Genomic DNA, 18,052 nt, shown 5'->3' with positions numbered 1-18,052 from the left:
GTTCTTAAGCTCGATTGGATTGCTTGGTAGAATTCCTGCTATCGCATAAATGTTCTAAATCAAAGTTGTTGAGAGTCAATTATGCACCCTGCTAGAGCGTTCAAGGAGCCCGCGTAAGTGTTTAAAATGGTGCCTGCTTGCTGGCTACATTTACATCCTATCACGAGTCATGTGTATGCAATAAGGCGTGATACTGCTTCAGATTTTGAATCCTATATGCCGCTTAAAGTTCAGTGGTGGCTGTGGCGGTTTCTTACCTAATCCTTTTACTTTATGTCACCAGAAATTATGGATGAAGAAAATTTCACGGAACATGGCATTGGTGAACTCCCTCAAAATCTTTACGACGAAGAGCAACTCAACTCTTACGACAATACGGCGCAGTATAATGAAGAGCCCAGTGACTCGTACAACGAAGAGCCCGGTGACCAATTCGAGGAAGGAGCTGGGAATACATACAACGAGGTGCAAGCAAATTTGCTCAGCGAAGAACCAGAAACTCAGTATGATGATGAACCAGCAAACGTTTACCAGGAAGAGAATGCATACAATGGGGAAGTGAAGCAACAGGAAAGCTTGCAGGTAGAGGGTGATGATAAGAGGTGGCCAGGTTGGCCAGGAGATAGTGTTTTCCGTATACTGGTCCCAGCCCAGAAGGTGGGTGCCATCATTGGCCGCAAAGGGGAGTTTATCAAAAGGATGTGCGAGGAGTCTAAAGCTCGCATAAAAATACTAGATGGCCCACCTGGTGTAACAGAAAGAGCAGTAAGTATCTGTATAAAATCTTGATGACGAGTTCGTATTCTTATCAAAAAAATGCAGCCAGTATATTTCTATATTGTCAATAGTGGGTTTTGTGTGTTGTTTTCTTGCAACACTACCTTTTAAAAGGTTTTTCTGTTGATGATTTTTTTTTTCATTTATTATGAGCTGGTAGAAGGGGAGCCTTGGCGCAGTGGTAAAGCTGCTGCCTTGTGACCATGAGGTCACGGGTTCAAGTCCTGGAAACAGCCTCTTACAGAAATGTAGGGAAAGGCTGCGTACAATAGACCCAAAGTGGTCGGACCCTTCCCCGAACCCTGCGCAAGCAGGAGCTACATGCACCGGCTGCCCTTTTTTTATTTTTTATTATGAGCTGGTAAATCCCTATGTTGATCTATGTACACTACTGCCCGGTTTCCCTGCCACCCTGCCCCATAAGATACATTTGGAATGGTTCCCTAACCTAACAGTTTGGTACCTTATTTAGTCATTTTGTGTTGGTAGTTGTTTCGTGTGCTCAGTGCAGCGTTGTTTGCTTGATGCTCATTGACTTGAGGAATTTTGTAGTTGCGCTGGTAGTTGCTTGGTACCTCATTCCTCCTTTGGTTACAGGAATTTTGTAGAAATTCTATCTATATGATTCCTATAGGAAATTTCCTTTTGAGCCCTTCGGTTTGTAGGAATGGATTCCTATTCCTATGTAGGATTGCTTCCTATCCTTCACATTTCAAAGAAAAATATTTTAGCTCAGACCTAATGGAAAAGTTCCTATCCTATGAACCAAATGCCATCTCTTTTGTTGTAGGAGTTGAGATGCATGCCATCTCATTTCATATGACTTTCCTGTTCCTATGATATTCCTATACTAGGAACCAAATGAGGCCTTAAGCTTTATCTGAACATGGGATATAAATAGAAATTGTTTGTTCAACAACGAACATGCCTTGTAGAAACTAAAATACAGCTGTTGATTGAGCTACTTGTTATGACTTATGAGCAAGACCTTGTTTTTCTGATTAGTAGCAACTTAATACTCATGTAACTATTAGCATGTCCTTAACTAGTTTGAGATTTGAATGTTATATTAATTGGATCATCCACGATATTTTAGCAAATTTCTATAACAATGAAAATAATGGAAGTAATCATCATTTCTTGTTCTGCATCTCTGCAAACTAGGTCAGATGTGTTTGATGCAGAACAGCATACACACACTGGTCACTGGTGTTAAAACCAAGTATCAACTCACATAAAAAAATGAATTGGTAACTGTTTTGCATAGATATTGATCACATAGTTTTCAGCACACGCAAATAAAAAAATATAATATTATAGCTTAGCAAATTGGAAATACCCCTTCTGTTAGGGCGCTATTAGGTGTCACGTCTGCTGTGCAATAGCTATACCTCTTAGGGACATTAGTTGATTCCACTTTTTGGATATTCTTTTATTTTGAACCCCTAGTAAATCCTGCCCCCCTGTTTCCTTATATTGGTCAGCAGTTAGGATGCTGTATACTCCCTCCCCCTCTGTTTCCTTATTGTCAAAAAACGTCTTACATTATGGGACGGAGGGAGTAATATGCAAGAAACTACTTCAGCCAAAGATAACTCAACATCAGTTATCAGTTCTGTGTTTAAAATTGTCTCATCCAATATCGTTTTCCAGTCAACAAAACTAAGATTTTTAATCGATATTGGGTCTAGCTTCAATTAATGGAAAATAAATACCATCCTAGTATTGGTTGGGGATGTATCAGTACAATTGGGACTAAGTTTTTCTGTTCCAATATTTTCAAGTTGCCATTCATGGAATGGGGTATAACTGAAAGAGATTGATCATAGAATCAAGCAAATGTATCATCCATGATGCCATGGAAGTGCTTTTTCCTTGGTGGCAGATCACTGTTCTGAAAACTTCTTCTGAAGGAAAGAAGCCACATCCAAGCCGTGTACCCTGTTCATTTAGCATTTTTGGCATGATTTAGTTTTTATGATACACTACGGTGTCACTTGGCTTACCAAATGCCAGAATTATCTGTTGGTTTATCAAACACTAGACTATATCAGTTGTACCACTAATTCATTGTCCAGTATGTTCTATTATTGCCAAAATGCCTAGTTGGGGCTATCCTTGCTTCCTAAACTCCAGTTCATTAACTTGATGAAAAGTTAGCATAAAAACATTTTCTGTTTCTGAAATAAAACTCAAAAGTTCACCAAAGACAAAAAGAGTGGCTCTAAAACTAATATGAATCAAAATATACCTTTCATCAAAGTCCTGAATTGAATGGCTTTGATAATGACAACACAAGTGACTGTTTGCAGGTTGACTGCAGTCTAAGGACCCAAATCAAACCACGTCTCCAAAAGACATGGGTCTGAAAGTTCAGTTTTGGCCTCCTCTGCCGCGATCTAGGTCCTTTGAGTCTTGGATGAAGATTCCTTTCAAGATGCTCCATATATTATCTGGTAAAATTCCACGACCTGTTTGATTTTTGAACTGAAAGGAGATCACTGGGGCAAGGTTTCCTGCCTGATTGGATGACCAGCATTGTTCCAATGAAGACAAATGACCAAATATGCATTAAAAGGACAAGCGTGTACAACAGAATCATACACTTATATAAGTGAGCGTAAAACATACTACACACTTCAAAATGAGACTACATGATGAATTTGATGCTAATTTATCATCAGATGAAAGTAAGAAGTTTACATGCATTTGAAAAAAAATGCTACATCGGCATCCCTTTTTTTGCGTCCTTGTGCAATTAGCCTGAGCGTTTTGCTCAACGAAGTGCCATGAGTATTTAAATTATCAACAAGTGGACCAGGTTATGCTCGTAAGCCACTTGGAAAGATAACAAAATGTTGGTATTCTTTCTTATAGGGCTTTAGGATCTATTGCATAGGATACACAGAAAATTCGACCCTTGAAAAGGATAACAACTCCCATTATGAAGGATGTTGAATTTTGTAAAGCATGTTAACCACAAAAAAAAGGCAGTCTATTGATCACCTGTACTTGCCGAACATTGTTCTACGTTTGACTATATGTGGAGGGACTGTCATGTCAAACATTTTGCTGTTCTTGTGTGTGGATCCATCTCAGTATCAGATTGCATCTGCTGCTATTGAATTTTGTAAAGCATGTTAACCACAAAAAAAAGGCAGTCTATTGATCACCTGTACTTGCCGAACATTGTTCTACGTTTGACTATATGTGGAGGGACTGTCATGTCAAACATTTTGCTGTTCTTGTGTGTGGATCCATCTCAGTATCAGATTGCATCTGCTGCTATTCTCTGAACTGCTCACTGCTAGTGTTTACCATCTTTGATATAACTTAAATTAAACTGAGCTTCAGTAGGAGATCCATCTAATGATACTCAGGAGCATTATTATCCACAGCTTAAGAAAATGTACACCTTTTGACTTCCTTAATTGGCCTCCTTATTTGTGACTCTAATGTACTCCCTCCGTTCCTAAATATAAGTCTTTGTAGAGATTCCACTATGGACTACATACGGAGCAAAATGAGTGAATCTACACTCTAAAATGCATCTACATACATCCGTATGTGGTTCATAGTGAAATCTCTCCAAAGACTTATATTTAGGAACGGAGGGAGTAGCAATCAGGTTCTGATTGTTTAATTTACTAGATGAGAAATAGTTAGTGGGGGCTAGCTATTTAGATATAGAAGATATGTGGAGATACTATTAACTAAATACACCTGTGGGATTTCGTACATAATCCCCTGTGTTAGCAATGCTAAACCCATGGAGAAAAGTTTGGAAATTTAAGAAGTGATATTGATCTAGCAAAACATAGTTACGGTACTTACCAAGTTACATTCTTACTTAAGTTATGCATGTGTAACCCCATTCACTGAGTTCATCTGGGTCGAATGGTTTGTTTCTAAATAATTATCCATTATGTAATTTCATGTTGTGCTCTTAAAACAGCTGTCTTTAAGTGTTTAGTACTAATTTAGTGAACAATGTTTATTTTCCAATTTAAAGGTAATGATTTCAGCAAAGGATGAGCCAGATGAACCGATATCTCCAGCTATGGATGGCTTGCTTAAAATTCATAAGCGGATAACTGATGGTTCAGATGGTGAATCTGGTCAGCTCCAACGGGGTGCTAGTAATGTAGGACCAACACGACTGCTAGTGCCAGCCTCCCAAGCTGGCAGCCTTATTGGGAAGCAAGGAGCAACAATTAAATCCATACAAGATTCTTCAAAGTCAGTTGTCCGGATTGTTGGTAAGGCTTTTGCATTTTTCCATTTCATGTATTAGATTCTGTCTTCATGATATATGTGTATGTATATATATTGGTCATCGAGTTTATGCCTTGTCTTGTGACTTTGTTACATGCTGATCAAAATAAGAGAAAATGGTGATACTTATCTCAGTGTTTATACTCTATATGATGGCCCACATAGATGCGCATGCCTCATGTGCTCCTTCAATACGAATATTATGTGCTCCATGCCTGGGGTACAAACCATTCTGGTACCAAGGAAACTGGCCTGCTCAGAAATCAACTCCTTATTTTGAAGCATTCATTTGACACCAGTCAATTATAAAATCGGAGAATTCGACCCCTCACCCAAAACTACCATGATGATTGGTTGGTTTTGGTGACGTGGCTTCCCGGTAAGCCTGGATATGCTGACATGGATTTGTTTTTCGAACCATGCAGGAGAGCTGTATTTGCTATTTTAATATGCTGACATGACTTACAAATCCCCACCACGAAAAAGCAAACACATATATACAAACTATAGGACTACTGGGTAGGCACAGAATACCTGATTTTGTAGTTGGGGGTGGAGTTCACATACTAAGTGTATGTTTGATTTGTGCCTATATGTGCCGTGCCAAAATTTTGCCAGCCTAATATCTTGGCCATCATTTGGTTGGTTGCCTATGAAAAGTAGCCCACACCACCTCACATTCCCTTCACAACTCTCAAGGGCCAAGGAATCTCTACCTAATTTTTTGCCTAGCCTTGTTGGCAAAAATTGGTAGGGTGTGATATGGCACAAACCAAACATTAACCTAATAGTCTTTAAAATAACCCAGATCTGGTATTTCTGCTATCTCATAGGATTTGTGTACTTGAACCTTCCTTCTGCTTATAGGTTTGCAGAACAGCTTATTATAACTACATGCAAGATTCTTAACTTTTCTTCTCATTTTTCAATGTGCTCAGCTTTTTATTATTGTAGCATTTAGCATTTTCAAATGTTTAGAATTCAGTTGGTCCTCTAAACTGGGATGTTGATATTCATCATTGGTGACTGCAACTCTGCAAGTCTGGAACTACTTAACTTGAAAACTGCATGGGATAATTTGATACATTCGGAGAAGATGCTACGTAGCGTCAGCATTATTATGCTATATGCCTTTTTAGCTTAACATTCTAAATTTTTATCAGAAAATGTGCCCCCTGTTGCACTAAATGACGATAGAGTTGTGGAGATACAAGGCGAGCCTCTTGGTGTCCACAAAGCAGTGGAGTTGATAGCAAGTCACTTGAGAAAATTTCTTGTTGACCACAGCGTTCTCCCACTATTTGAACAGCAAGTAAGTTCGATTTCGTTTTGGCACCCTATGTTCCTGTCAATAATAAGTTTCTTGGATGCAGCATTTACAACTGTAAATTTCCATGTCAACAGATGAAAATGCACAGTGTGCAGAGAGAACAGCCCATGGCAGCCCCACAGCATTGGGCGCCTCCTCAACCCTGGGTTCCTCCTCCAAACCTCCCTCCTGGTGGTCCAGGTTATGGTGGAAATCCACAGTTCATGCCTCCAAGGCCACAAGACAACTATTATCCCCGTCCAGATGTGCCGCCTATGGAAAAGCAGCCGCACTATGGCATTTCTGCATATGGACGTGAGGCACCACCAAGTGGTACTTCAGGCAATCAACCACCACTGCATGTGGCCTCTCAGGTTAGTTGTGTCGTACACCTGCACTTGGCATTAGGATGGTGGGCTGCTTTTGAATTGCTGCTTCCTGATATGGGAGGTACATACTGATTTCTTGTGTATTTCCTCAAAAGGTACATAACATGCAAATTCCTCTCTCCTATGCTGATGCTGTGATTGGGGCGGCTGGTGCTAGTATCAGCTATATCCGTAGGCACAGTGGTGCAGCAGTAACTATTCAAGAAAGCAGAGGTGCACCTGGAGAGATGACTGTGGAGATAATTGGAAGCGCATCCCAAGTTCAAACTGCCCAGCAACTGATCCAGGTCAGTCTTCTACCCATCCTCTGACCTGTTGTTTACTTGCGCTAGTATTCTCCAAAATTGTTCATGATTGCTGCTCGACTCATTTAATTTTCTTTGATATTTCTGCCAGTTCTTATTTCTGAATCCATTTGGGAAGAGTGCACCATGCATGTTTGTACTAGTGCTTTGTAAAGCTCTTGGTCGGCCAGTTAATTTGTTTCATTGATAAATCATGTTATATATAGATATGAAATATAAATCATGTTATATATTGATGCAACCGGAATTAGGCTGCAGTACATGACTAGGAGACGCAGGTTAAGTACTTATATTTATGTATGCTTATCGCTATTTACGACGCCAACTTTTAGATGCTGATAACATGTAGCAAAACAACATCGATTGAAGTTTTGGATGATGTAGAAAAAGAAGCATGTTTTCCTGAGCGTTAACAAGATGAGAAAGAGGGCATAGTGTGGCGTCAAAATGTAGAAATTTGATGCATATATTGCTTATGCGCAACAACAAAACACCGGCCTATGTCTGGCCAAATTAAAAGCCTAATTGCAAAGAGTAGCTTCATGGAATGAACAATGGAAATGGAGAGACACTTCAAATTGTTGTTGCTATTTATGTGTATGTCAGATCTATCTCTAGACGGGCTGAACACATTCAATACAGGTTGGACATTGCTTTGTTTCTTCCATTTAAGTTGACCTGTTGCTCATGGCCATTGTTTGCCTGCAGAATTTCATGGCGGAAGCTGCTCCACAAACCCGGCCACCGGCTTCCAATCCTCCTGCTCCGCCAGTTGATCCGGGTTACGGCTCTTACCCGCCGCCGCCATATGGGGCTCCTCCCACAGGTGCAGAAGGGCCTGCTCCTCACAATGGCGGAGGCTACGGTGGCGGCTCCTACCATCCCAGCTATGGATACTAGCTGTCAGCAAGCGAAATGATTTGCTCCATCTATATTGTGATGGTTGATTGCTTTTATTGTTGCCCAATAATTACATTCTTGGATTCCTGCCCATCAAATTAGTCAGTCTGGTGTATGGGGTTGGTCGTAGACTTTGGTAGTATGTTTACCGTCGTGACATGTGGTCTATAGCTGAGCTACCTCATTGGATACAAAATACATGTTGAGTTGAGTTGGAACAATCTGCTAAATTTGGAAGACTGGGTAAAACAAATTGAATCGAACTTGGTAGCTACCATTCCCAGGTTATCGAAAGTTGTCGTGATGTGTCCCTTTAGATGGCCGCAGTCCAAAAACAAAACAAGCCAACACGCATGCTACCAAATCCTCTACCATTTCTATGCTTCAACCTCCACTCTTTTTCTATGCTTCCACGACCACTGCTGGGAACGGGGCGAGGACTCCATTTTGTTTTTCTATGCTCCCACGACCATCACTGCTGGGAACGGGTGGAGGACTCCATTTTGGTTTTCTACGCTTCCAGGACCATCACTGCTGGGAACGGCCGAGGACTTGATTTTGGGACGCTCGTTGGTTTCTTGGACGCAAGCCCAAAGACGTTGCTCTGCTTATCTTTGATGCCTCATTGAGAAAGAATCGAATGGTGTGCGAGGCCATAAAGAAGAATGTGTGGACTCTCAAGATCAGGCCTACTACCGGTGTCTCCATTGAGCACATTTGGAAGTGGGCACCATTTTGCGGCCTTTGCTTACAAGGCGCAATTCCTTGCATGACCTTCTCTCCTATGATCACATGGTTTGGAAGGCTTGGTGTCGCTAAAGGTTAAGTATTTCGCATGGTTGACTATTCAAGGCTAAATTTGGACCGCCAATAGACTTGACAAGCGGGGATGGGCCAATTGCGGGCTTTGCCCCCTTTGCAAGAGAGTGCAAGAGTGTGGCTCACACCTCTTTAAAATGCCGTTACACTTTGAGGCTTTGGGATTTGATGGAGAAGCTACGTCTCGAGGACTTGGGTTGGCCTCTTGGCATCTAGAGGACTCCGTAAAGAATTGGTGGGTAAGTCAAACTGGCGCCGGCACCACGAAGAGGAAGGCCATGGCTTCGCTTATCATGCTTGTCTCGTGGTCCACACAGAACGAGAGGAACGCAAAGGTGTTCCGCAACAAGAGGGCGCCGCCAACAATTTTACTCAACAATATCATGTCCGAGGCAAATCTTTGGGTCACTGCCATATTGAAAAAATTAGGGTCAATTGCGTTGTGAAAATAACAATTCATGCGATATTTGGGTGGATTGTAACAAACTCTGTTCTCTTCTTAATTAATACGCCCTCCGTCCTAAATAAGTGGCTCAACTTTAGTATAACTTTAGTACAAAGTTGAGACAAATCTTTTCTTTAGAGAAAAGGTGATTGCCCGACTTTATAGATAAAGCCATACGGAGAGAGTTCACAACCAGCTGAGGACGACAACATAACCATAGTTTCACAACAACACCCACGTAGGGCAGCTAGAGAGGCAACAATTTAGTCGGCACACAAGCCCAAATTAGACAACGGGGCACGCAGGCCACCACCTACGCACGAAATGGGAAAGCAGCTACGACGAAGCGCCAACGACTGGAGAAGACAACAAATTGGCAGACGCCCGCACTCTGTTGATCCACATCTCCAGGCCGTCACGATCCGCCGATTTAGTCAATAATTTTCACTGCTGCAAGAATATAGACATTTTAAACAGAACATCAACAAGTTTATTTGGGAAGACACCCTCGATAGTAAACTTGTTCCGAGTGGTCCATAGAGCCCAGTAGAGAGCGCCCGTCCCAGTCCAAAACAAACTCCTAGAGCGACCATTCAGGCCGGCCGTCAGCAACCGAACATCAGCAAAGGAGCCAGGAGCCCAAGTAGTAGAGTACCAAGAGCGAACGCAACCCCAAACCAACTTAGCTAAGTCAAAGTGAAAGAAAATATGATTAGTGTCTTCGAGAGAAGAACACAGAGCACAATGGGCAGAACCTGGCCCATTCCTTTTCTGAATCTGGTCGGCCGAGGGTAGCCGGCCCCTGAAGGCCTGTCAAAGGAATATTTTGATCATAGGGGGAACCCTAGCCGCCCAGACATGCTTGAATTTCGAGGTAGTGGAACCGGAGATAATCCGGTTATAAAGGGACTTGACTGAAAACTTCCCAGACGCGGAATGGGGCCAGGAAACAGAGTCCGCCTCCTCCGAGAGCGCGGGGAACATAACAACAAGACGGTGCCAGTCGTCCAACTCTACAAGAGAGAGGGACCTTCGGAATCCCAGGTCCCAACCGTTGCGCGAGAACTCAGAGATTGAAATCTCGGCGTTGGAGCAGTACGAGAAAAGAACTGGAAATGAGGACGCAAGGGGGGCATCCCAGTCCACCAGTTCAACCAGAAAAACAGGTCGAGGCCCCGTCGTTAACCACAAATTTAACATGGAGGCGGAACACCTCCCTAACTTTGACAAGATCAGTCCAAAACTGGGAAGCCCTGGTCGCAACTGCAAACATGGGGCTGCCATTAGAGAAATATTTTGCTCTTAAGATCTCAAGCCATAAAGTACCAGGGTAGGCAGTCATGATCCTCCACCACCATTTCACAATGAGACACGTGTTCATGATCCGTTTGTTGACAATCCCAAGCCCCCAAGGCTTTTAGGTTTGCAAATAGTAGCCCATCTAACTAGTCTATATTTGCATTTGTCCTCAGTGGAGTTTCAAAAGAAGGCCCCTCTATGTTTGTCAAAACCCTCGTGGGTGCCTTTAGTCAGTCTGAAGAAGCCCATAGTGAACATCGGTAAGGAAGAGAGGCAAGAATTAATAAGGGCTACTTTTCCAGCAGAAGTGTTATATCTGCCACGCCAAGGTAAAACTCTGTTCCCCACCTTAGCCACCAAAGGCTTGAACTCCTTAGAACATAGACGACAGGGGGAAATAAGGAGGCCCAAATATTTGAAGGGAAAGGCTCCCAAGGAGCAATTGAGCAACTGGGAGACCCGCAACGCTTTGGGCTCGTCAACTCCAGTGACAATAACCTTGCTCTTAGAAAAGTTAATTTTGAGCCTCGACAAGGCTTCAAAGTAGAGAAGAATAAATTTGAGGTTGACAATACATGAGTCATTCAATTCCATGAGAATGATCGTATCATCTACATACTGGAGATTAGTGAGACCCTGAGGGAGAAGGTGAGATATCACAGGAGATATATGGCCGGCTGAAGCCGCCCTATCTAGCATGCAAGATAAATCACCGACAACAAAATTGAACAAAATAGGAGATGCCGGATCCCCTTGCTGAAGGCCATGACCATTGGCAAAGTAATTGCTTCATCCGTTCACAACCACCGCTATATGGCAACCAGACACCAACTGGATCAGTTGGTGAACAACCCCTGGGTCAAAACCCTTAGCAAGCAAAACATGGCATAGGAAATCCCAGATGACCGAATCGTAGGCTTTCTCGAAGTCAAGTTTAAGGATCAAGGCCTTGGAGCCCCTCTTCCTAAGATTGTGCACGATCTCATGTAAGCAGAGAATACCATCTAGAATAAATCTGAAGGAAATATGCCCTAGAGGCAATAATAAAGTTATTATTTATTTCCTTAAATTATGATAAATGTTTATTATTCATGCTAGAATTGTATTAACCGGAAACATAATACATGTGTGAATACATAGACAAATAGAGTGTCGCTAGTATGCCTCTACTTGACTAGCTCGTTAATTAAAGATGGTTATGTTTCCTAACCATAGACATGAGTTTTCATTTGATTAACAGGATCACATCATTAGGAGAATGATGTGATTGACTTGACCCATTCCGTTAGCTTAGCACTTGATCGTTTAGTATGTTGCTATTGCTTTCTTCATGACTTATACATGTTCCCATGACTATGAGATTATGCAACTCCCGTTTACCGGAGGAACACTTTGTGTGCTACCAAACGTCACAACGTAACTGGGTGATTATAAAGGTGCTCTACAGGTGTCTCCGAAGGTAGTTGTTGGGTTGGCATATTTCGAGATTAGGATTTGTCACCTCGATTGTCGGAGAGGTATCTCTGGGCCCACTCAGTAATGCACATCACTATAAGCCTTGCAAGCATTGTAACTAATGAGTTAGTTGCGGGATGATGTATTACGGAACGAGTAAATGGACTTGCCGGTAACGAGATTGAACTAGGTATTGAGATACCGACGATCGAATCTCGGGCAAGTAACATACCGATGACAAAGGGAACAACGTATGTTGTTATGCGGTTTGACCGATAAAGATCTTCGTAGAATATGTGGGAGCCAATATGAGCATCCAGGTTCTGCTATTGGTTATTGACCGGAGACATGTCTCGGTCATGTCTACATTGTTCTTGAACCCGTAAGGTCTGCACGCTTAAAGTTCGATGACACTTATATTATGAGTTTATGTGTTTTGATGTACCAAAGGTAGTTCGGAGTCCCGTATGAGATCAGGGACATGACGAGGAGTCTCGAAATGGTCGAGATGTAAAGATCGATATATTGGACGACTATATTCGTGTTGGGGAACGTAGCAGAAATTCAAAAAAATTCTACGCATCACCAAGATCAATCTATGGAGTAATCTAGCAACGAGGGAAAGGGGAGTGCATCTACATACCCTTGTAGATCGCTAAGCGGAAGCGTTCAAGTGAACGGGGTTGATGGAGTCGTACTCGTCGTGATCCAAATCAGCGATGATCCTAGTGCCGAACGAACGGCACCTCCGCGTTCAACACACATGCAGCCCGGTGACGTCTCCCATGCCTTGATCCAGCAAGGAGAGAGGGAGAGGTTGGGGAAGACTCCGTCCAGCAGCAACATGATGGCGTGGTGGTGGTGGAGGAGCGTGGCAATCCTGCAGGGCTTCAACAAGCACCACGGGAGATGAGGAGGGAGAGAGGTAGGGCTGCGCCAAGGAGAGGAAAACTCATGTCTTTGCAGCCCCCCAATACCTCAAGTATATATAGGGGAAGGGGAGGGGATGTGCCCCCATCTAGGGTTCCCTCCCTAGGGGTGGCGGCAGCCCCAAAACCCATCTAGGGTGCAGCCAAGGGGGGGAGAGGGGGAAACTTGCCCCCCAAGCAAGGTGGAGGCGCCCCCTCCCCAAACCCTAGGCGCCTTGGGCCCTGGTGGGGGGGCGCACCAGCCCACCTAGGGCTGGTCCCCTCCCACACTTGGCCCATGCAGCCCTCTGGGGCCAGTGGCCCCACCTGGTGGACCCCCGGGACCCTCCCGGTGGTCCCGGTACGTTACTGATAGCACCTGAAACTTTTCCCGTGACCAAAACAGGACTTCCCATATATAAATCTTTACCTCCGGACCATTCCTGAACTCCTCATGACGTCCGGGATCTCATCCGAGACTCCAAACAACATTTGGTAACCACGTACATCTATTCCCTATAACCCCAGCGTCATTGAACCTTAAGTGTGTAGACCCTACGGGTTTGGGAGACACGTAGACATGACCGAGACAACTCTCCAGCCAATAACCAACAGCGGGATCTGGATACCCATGTTGGCTCCCACATGTTCCACGATGATCTCATCAGATGAACCACAATGTCGAGGATTCAATCAATCCCGTATTCAATTCCCTTTGTCTAGCGGTATAATACTTGCCCGAGATTCGATCGTCGGTATCCCGATACCTTGTTCAATCTCGTTACCGGAAAGTCTCTTTACTCCTTCTGTAACACATCATCCCGTGATCAACCCCTTGGTCACGTTGTGCACATTATGATGATGTCCTACCGAGTGGGCCCAGAGATACCTCTCCGTCACACAGAGTGACAAATCCCAGTCTCGATTCGTGCCAACCCAACAGACACTTTCGAAGATACCCGTAGTGCACCTTTATAGCCACCCAGTTACATTGTGACATTTGGTACACCCAAAGCATTCCTACGGTATCCAGGAGTTGCACAATCTCTTGGTCCAAGGAAATGATACTTGACATTAGAAAAGCTTTAGCATACGAACTACACGATCTTTGTGCTAGGCTTAGGATTGGGTCTTGTCCATCACATCATTCTCCTAATGATGTGATCCCGTTATCAACGACATCCAATGTCCATGGTCAGGAAACCGTAACCATCTGTTGATCAATGAGCTAGTCAACTAGAGGCTTACTAGGGACATGGTGTTGTCTATCTATCCACACATGTATCTGAGTTTCCTATCAATACAATTATAGCATGGATAATAAACGATTATCATGAACAAGGAAATATAATAATAATAACTAATTTATTATTGCCTCTAGGGCATATTTCCAACAGTCTCCCACTTGCACTAGAGTCAATAATCTAGTTCACATCGCCATGTGATTAACACTCACAGGTCACATCGCCATGTGACCAACATCCAAAGAGTTTACTAGTGTCACTAAACCAGTTCACATCATCATGTGATTAAGACTCAATGAGTTTTGGGGTTTGATCATGTTTTGCTTGTGAGAGAGGTTTTAGTCAACGGGTCTGCAACATTCAGATCCGTATGTACTTCGCAAATCTCTAGGTCATATTGTAAATGCTGCTTCCACGCTCCACTTGGAGCTATTCCAAATGGTTGCTCCACTATACGTATCAGGTTTGCTACTCAGAGTCATTCGGATAGGTGTTAAAGCTTGCATCGACGTAACCCTTTACGCCGAACTCTTTATCACCTCCATAATCGAGAAACATGTCCTTATTACTCCAAGGACAATTTTGACCGCTATCTGGTGATCCACTCCTTGATCACCTTTGTACCCTCTTGCCAGACATGTGGCAAGGCGCACATCAGGTGCGGTACTTAGCATAACATACTGTAGAGCCTACGTCTAAAGCATAGGGGATGACCTTTGTCCTTTCTCTCTCTTCTGTCGTGTTCGAGCTTTAAGTCTTAACTTCATACCTTACAACTCAGGCAAGAACTCCTTCTTTGACTGATCCATCTTGAACACCTTCAAGATCATGTAAAGGTATGTGCTCATTTGAAAGTACCATTAAGCGTTTTGATCTATCCTGATAGATCTTGATGCTCAATGTTTAAGCAGCTTAATCCAGGTTTTCCCTTGAAAAACTCCTTTCAAACAACCCTTTATGCTTTCCAGAAATTTTACATCATTTCAGATCAACAATATGTCATTCACATATACTTATCAGAAATGTTGTAGTGCTCCCACTCACTTTATTGTAAATACAAGTTTCTAACAAACTTTGTCTAAACCCAAAAAATTTGATTATCTCATCAAAGCGTATATTCCAACTCTGAGATGCTTACTCCAGTCCTTAGAAGGATTGCTGGAGCTTTGCATACTTGTTAGCATCTTTCCGGATTGTCAAAACTTTCTGGTTGTATCACATACAACCTTTCCTCAAGAAAATCGTCGAGGAAACAATGTTTTGACATCCTATCTGCAAGATTTCATAAATAATGCAATAACTGCTAATAAGATTCCAACAGACTCTTAGCATCACTATGAGCGAGAAAGTCTCATCGTAGTCAACCCCTTGAACTTGTCGGAAACATCTTAGCGACAAGCTGAGCTTTCTTAATGGTGACACATACCATCATTGTCTGTCTTCCCTCTTAGAATCCATCTGTACCCAACAGCCTTACGACCATTAAGTAGTTCTTCCAAAGTCTACACTTTGTTTTCATACATGGATCCTCTCTCGGATTTTATGGCTTCGAGCCATTTTGGAATCCGGGCCCACCATCGCTTCTCCATAGCTAGTAGGTTCATTGTTGTCTAGCAACATGACTTCCAAGACAGGATTACGTGCCACTCTGAAGTAGTACGCATCCTTGTCGTCCTACGAGGTTTGGTAGTGACTTGATCTGAAGTTTCATGATCACTATCATCAGCTTCCACTTCAATTGGTGTAGGTGCCACATGAACAACTTCCTGCGCCCTGCTACACACTAGTTGAAGTGACGGTTCAATAACCTCATCAAGTCTCCACCATCCTCCCACTCAATTTTCTGAGACAAACTTTTCCTGAGAAAGGACCCGATTCAAGAAACAATCCCTATTGCTTTCGGATCTGAATTAGGAGGTATACCCAACTGTTTTGTGTGTCCTATGAAGATGCATTTTATCCGCTTTGGGTTCGAGCTTATCAACCTGAAACTTTTTCACATAAGCGTCGCAGCCCCAAACTTTTAAGAAACGACAACTTAGGTTTCTCCAAACCATAGTTCAAACAGTGTCGTCTGGAATTACGTGGTTCCCTATTAGAGTGAGTGCGGTTGTCTCTAATGCCTAACCCATGAACGATAATGGTAATTCGATAAGAGACATCATGGCACGCACCATATCCAATAGGGTGCAACTATGATGTTCGGACACACCATCACACTATGGTGTTCCAGGCGGTATTAATTGTGAAACAATTTCCACAATGTCTTAATTGCGTGCCAAAGCTCATAACTCAGATACTCATCTCTATGATCATATCATAGACATTTTATCCTCTTGTCATGATGATCTTCAACTTCACTCTGAAATTACTTGAACCATTCAATAATTCAGACTTGTGTTTCATCAAGTAAACATACTCAGTATCCACTCAAATCATCCGTGAAGTAAGAACATAACGATATCCACTGCATGCCTCAGCACTCATTGGACTGCACACATCAAAATGTATTACTTCCAACAAGTTGCTTTCTTGTTCCATTTTACTGAAAACGAGGCTTTCAGTCATCTTGCCCATGTGGTATGATTTGCATGTCTCAAGTGATTCAAAATCAAGTGAGTCCAAACGGTCCATTTGCATGGAGTTTCTTCATGCGTTTTATACCAATATGACTTACATGGCAGTGCCACAAGTAGGTGGTACTATCATTACTATCTTATATTTTTGGCATGAACATGTGTATCACTATGATCGAGATTCAATAAACCATTCATCTTGGGTGCAAGACCATTGAAGGTATTATTCAAATAAAAAGAGTAACCATTATTCTCCTTAAATGAATAACCGTATTGCGATAGACATAATCCAATCATGTCTATGCTCAACGCAAACACCAAATAACAATTATTTAGGTTTAACACCAATCTCGATGGTAGAGGGAGCGTGCGATGCTTGATCACATCAAGATTGGAAAACACTTCCAACACATATCACCAGCCTCACCTTTAGCTAGTCTCTGTTTACTCCGCAGCCTTTTATTTCGAGTTACTAACACTTAGCAACCGAACCGGTATCTAATACCCTGGTGCTACTAGGAGTACTAGTGAAGTACACATGTATATCCAATATACTTCTATCGACCTTGCCAGCCTTGTATCTAGGGTAATTCTGCTCCAGTGGCTGTTCCCCTTATTACAGAAGCACTTAGTCTCGGGTTTGGGTTCAACCTTGGGTTTCTTCACTAGAGCAGCAGCTGATTTGCCGTTTCATGAAGTATCCCTTCTTGCGCTTGCCTTTCTTGAAACTAGTGGTTTCACCAACCATCAACAATTGATGCTCCTTCTTGATTTCTACTTTCGCGGTGTCAAACATCGCGAATCTCTCAAGGATCATCATATCTATCCCTGATATGTTATAGTTCATCACGAAGCTCTAGCAGCTTGGTGGCAATGACTTTGGAAAAACATCACTATCTCATCTAGAAGATTAACTCCCACTCGATTTAAGTGATTGTGGTATTCAAACAATCTGAGCACAAGCTCAACGATTGAGCTTTTCTCCCTTAGTTTGCAGGCTAAGAAACTCGTTGGAGGTCTTATACCTCTTAACGTGGGCATGAGCCTAAAATCCCAATTTCAGCCCTCGAAACATCTCATATGTTTCGCGATGTTTTGAAATCATCTTCGGTGCCTCAACTCTAAACCGTTTAACATTACTGAACTATCACGTAGTTATCAAAACGTGTGTGTCAGATGTTCGCAACATCCACAGACGACGTTCGAGGTTCAGCACACTGAGCGGTGCATTAAGGACATAAGCCTTCTTCGAAGCAAGAGGACAATCCTCAGTTTACGGACCTAGTCCGCATAATCTCTACTATCAACTTTCAACTGAATTTCTCCAGGAACATATCTAAACAGTAGAACT

At 42.7% G+C, this 18,052-nt stretch overlaps 1 protein-coding gene across 1 annotated transcript in view; it reads left to right on the top strand.

Moving 5' to 3' along the window:
• LOC119295019 (flowering locus K homology domain-like) overlaps window positions 1–8,218 on the top strand; it is an 8,747-nt gene extending 529 nt beyond the window's left edge. Inside the window, exons 2-7 of the mRNA XM_037573339.1 lie at window positions 284–765; window positions 4,790–5,036; window positions 6,216–6,364; window positions 6,457–6,735; window positions 6,846–7,037; window positions 7,764–8,218. Coding sequence (XP_037429236.1) covers window positions 289–765; window positions 4,790–5,036; window positions 6,216–6,364; window positions 6,457–6,735; window positions 6,846–7,037; window positions 7,764–7,955 — 1,536 coding nt within the window. The 5' untranslated portion in view covers window positions 284–288 and the 3' untranslated portion in view covers window positions 7,956–8,218. The remainder of the gene's footprint in view (window positions 1–283; window positions 766–4,789; window positions 5,037–6,215; window positions 6,365–6,456; window positions 6,736–6,845; window positions 7,038–7,763) is intronic.
• The last annotated feature ends 9,834 nt before the right edge of the window (window positions 8,219–18,052 follow it).

The sequence above is a fragment of the Triticum dicoccoides genome, chromosome 4B (assembly GCF_002162155.2).
Source record: "Triticum dicoccoides isolate Atlit2015 ecotype Zavitan chromosome 4B, WEW_v2.0, whole genome shotgun sequence".
Lineage (NCBI taxonomy): Eukaryota > Viridiplantae > Streptophyta > Magnoliopsida > Poales > Poaceae > Triticum > Triticum dicoccoides.
Note: the sequence above shows the minus strand (reverse complement) of the source record. Positions and strands in the feature narration are given on the sequence as shown.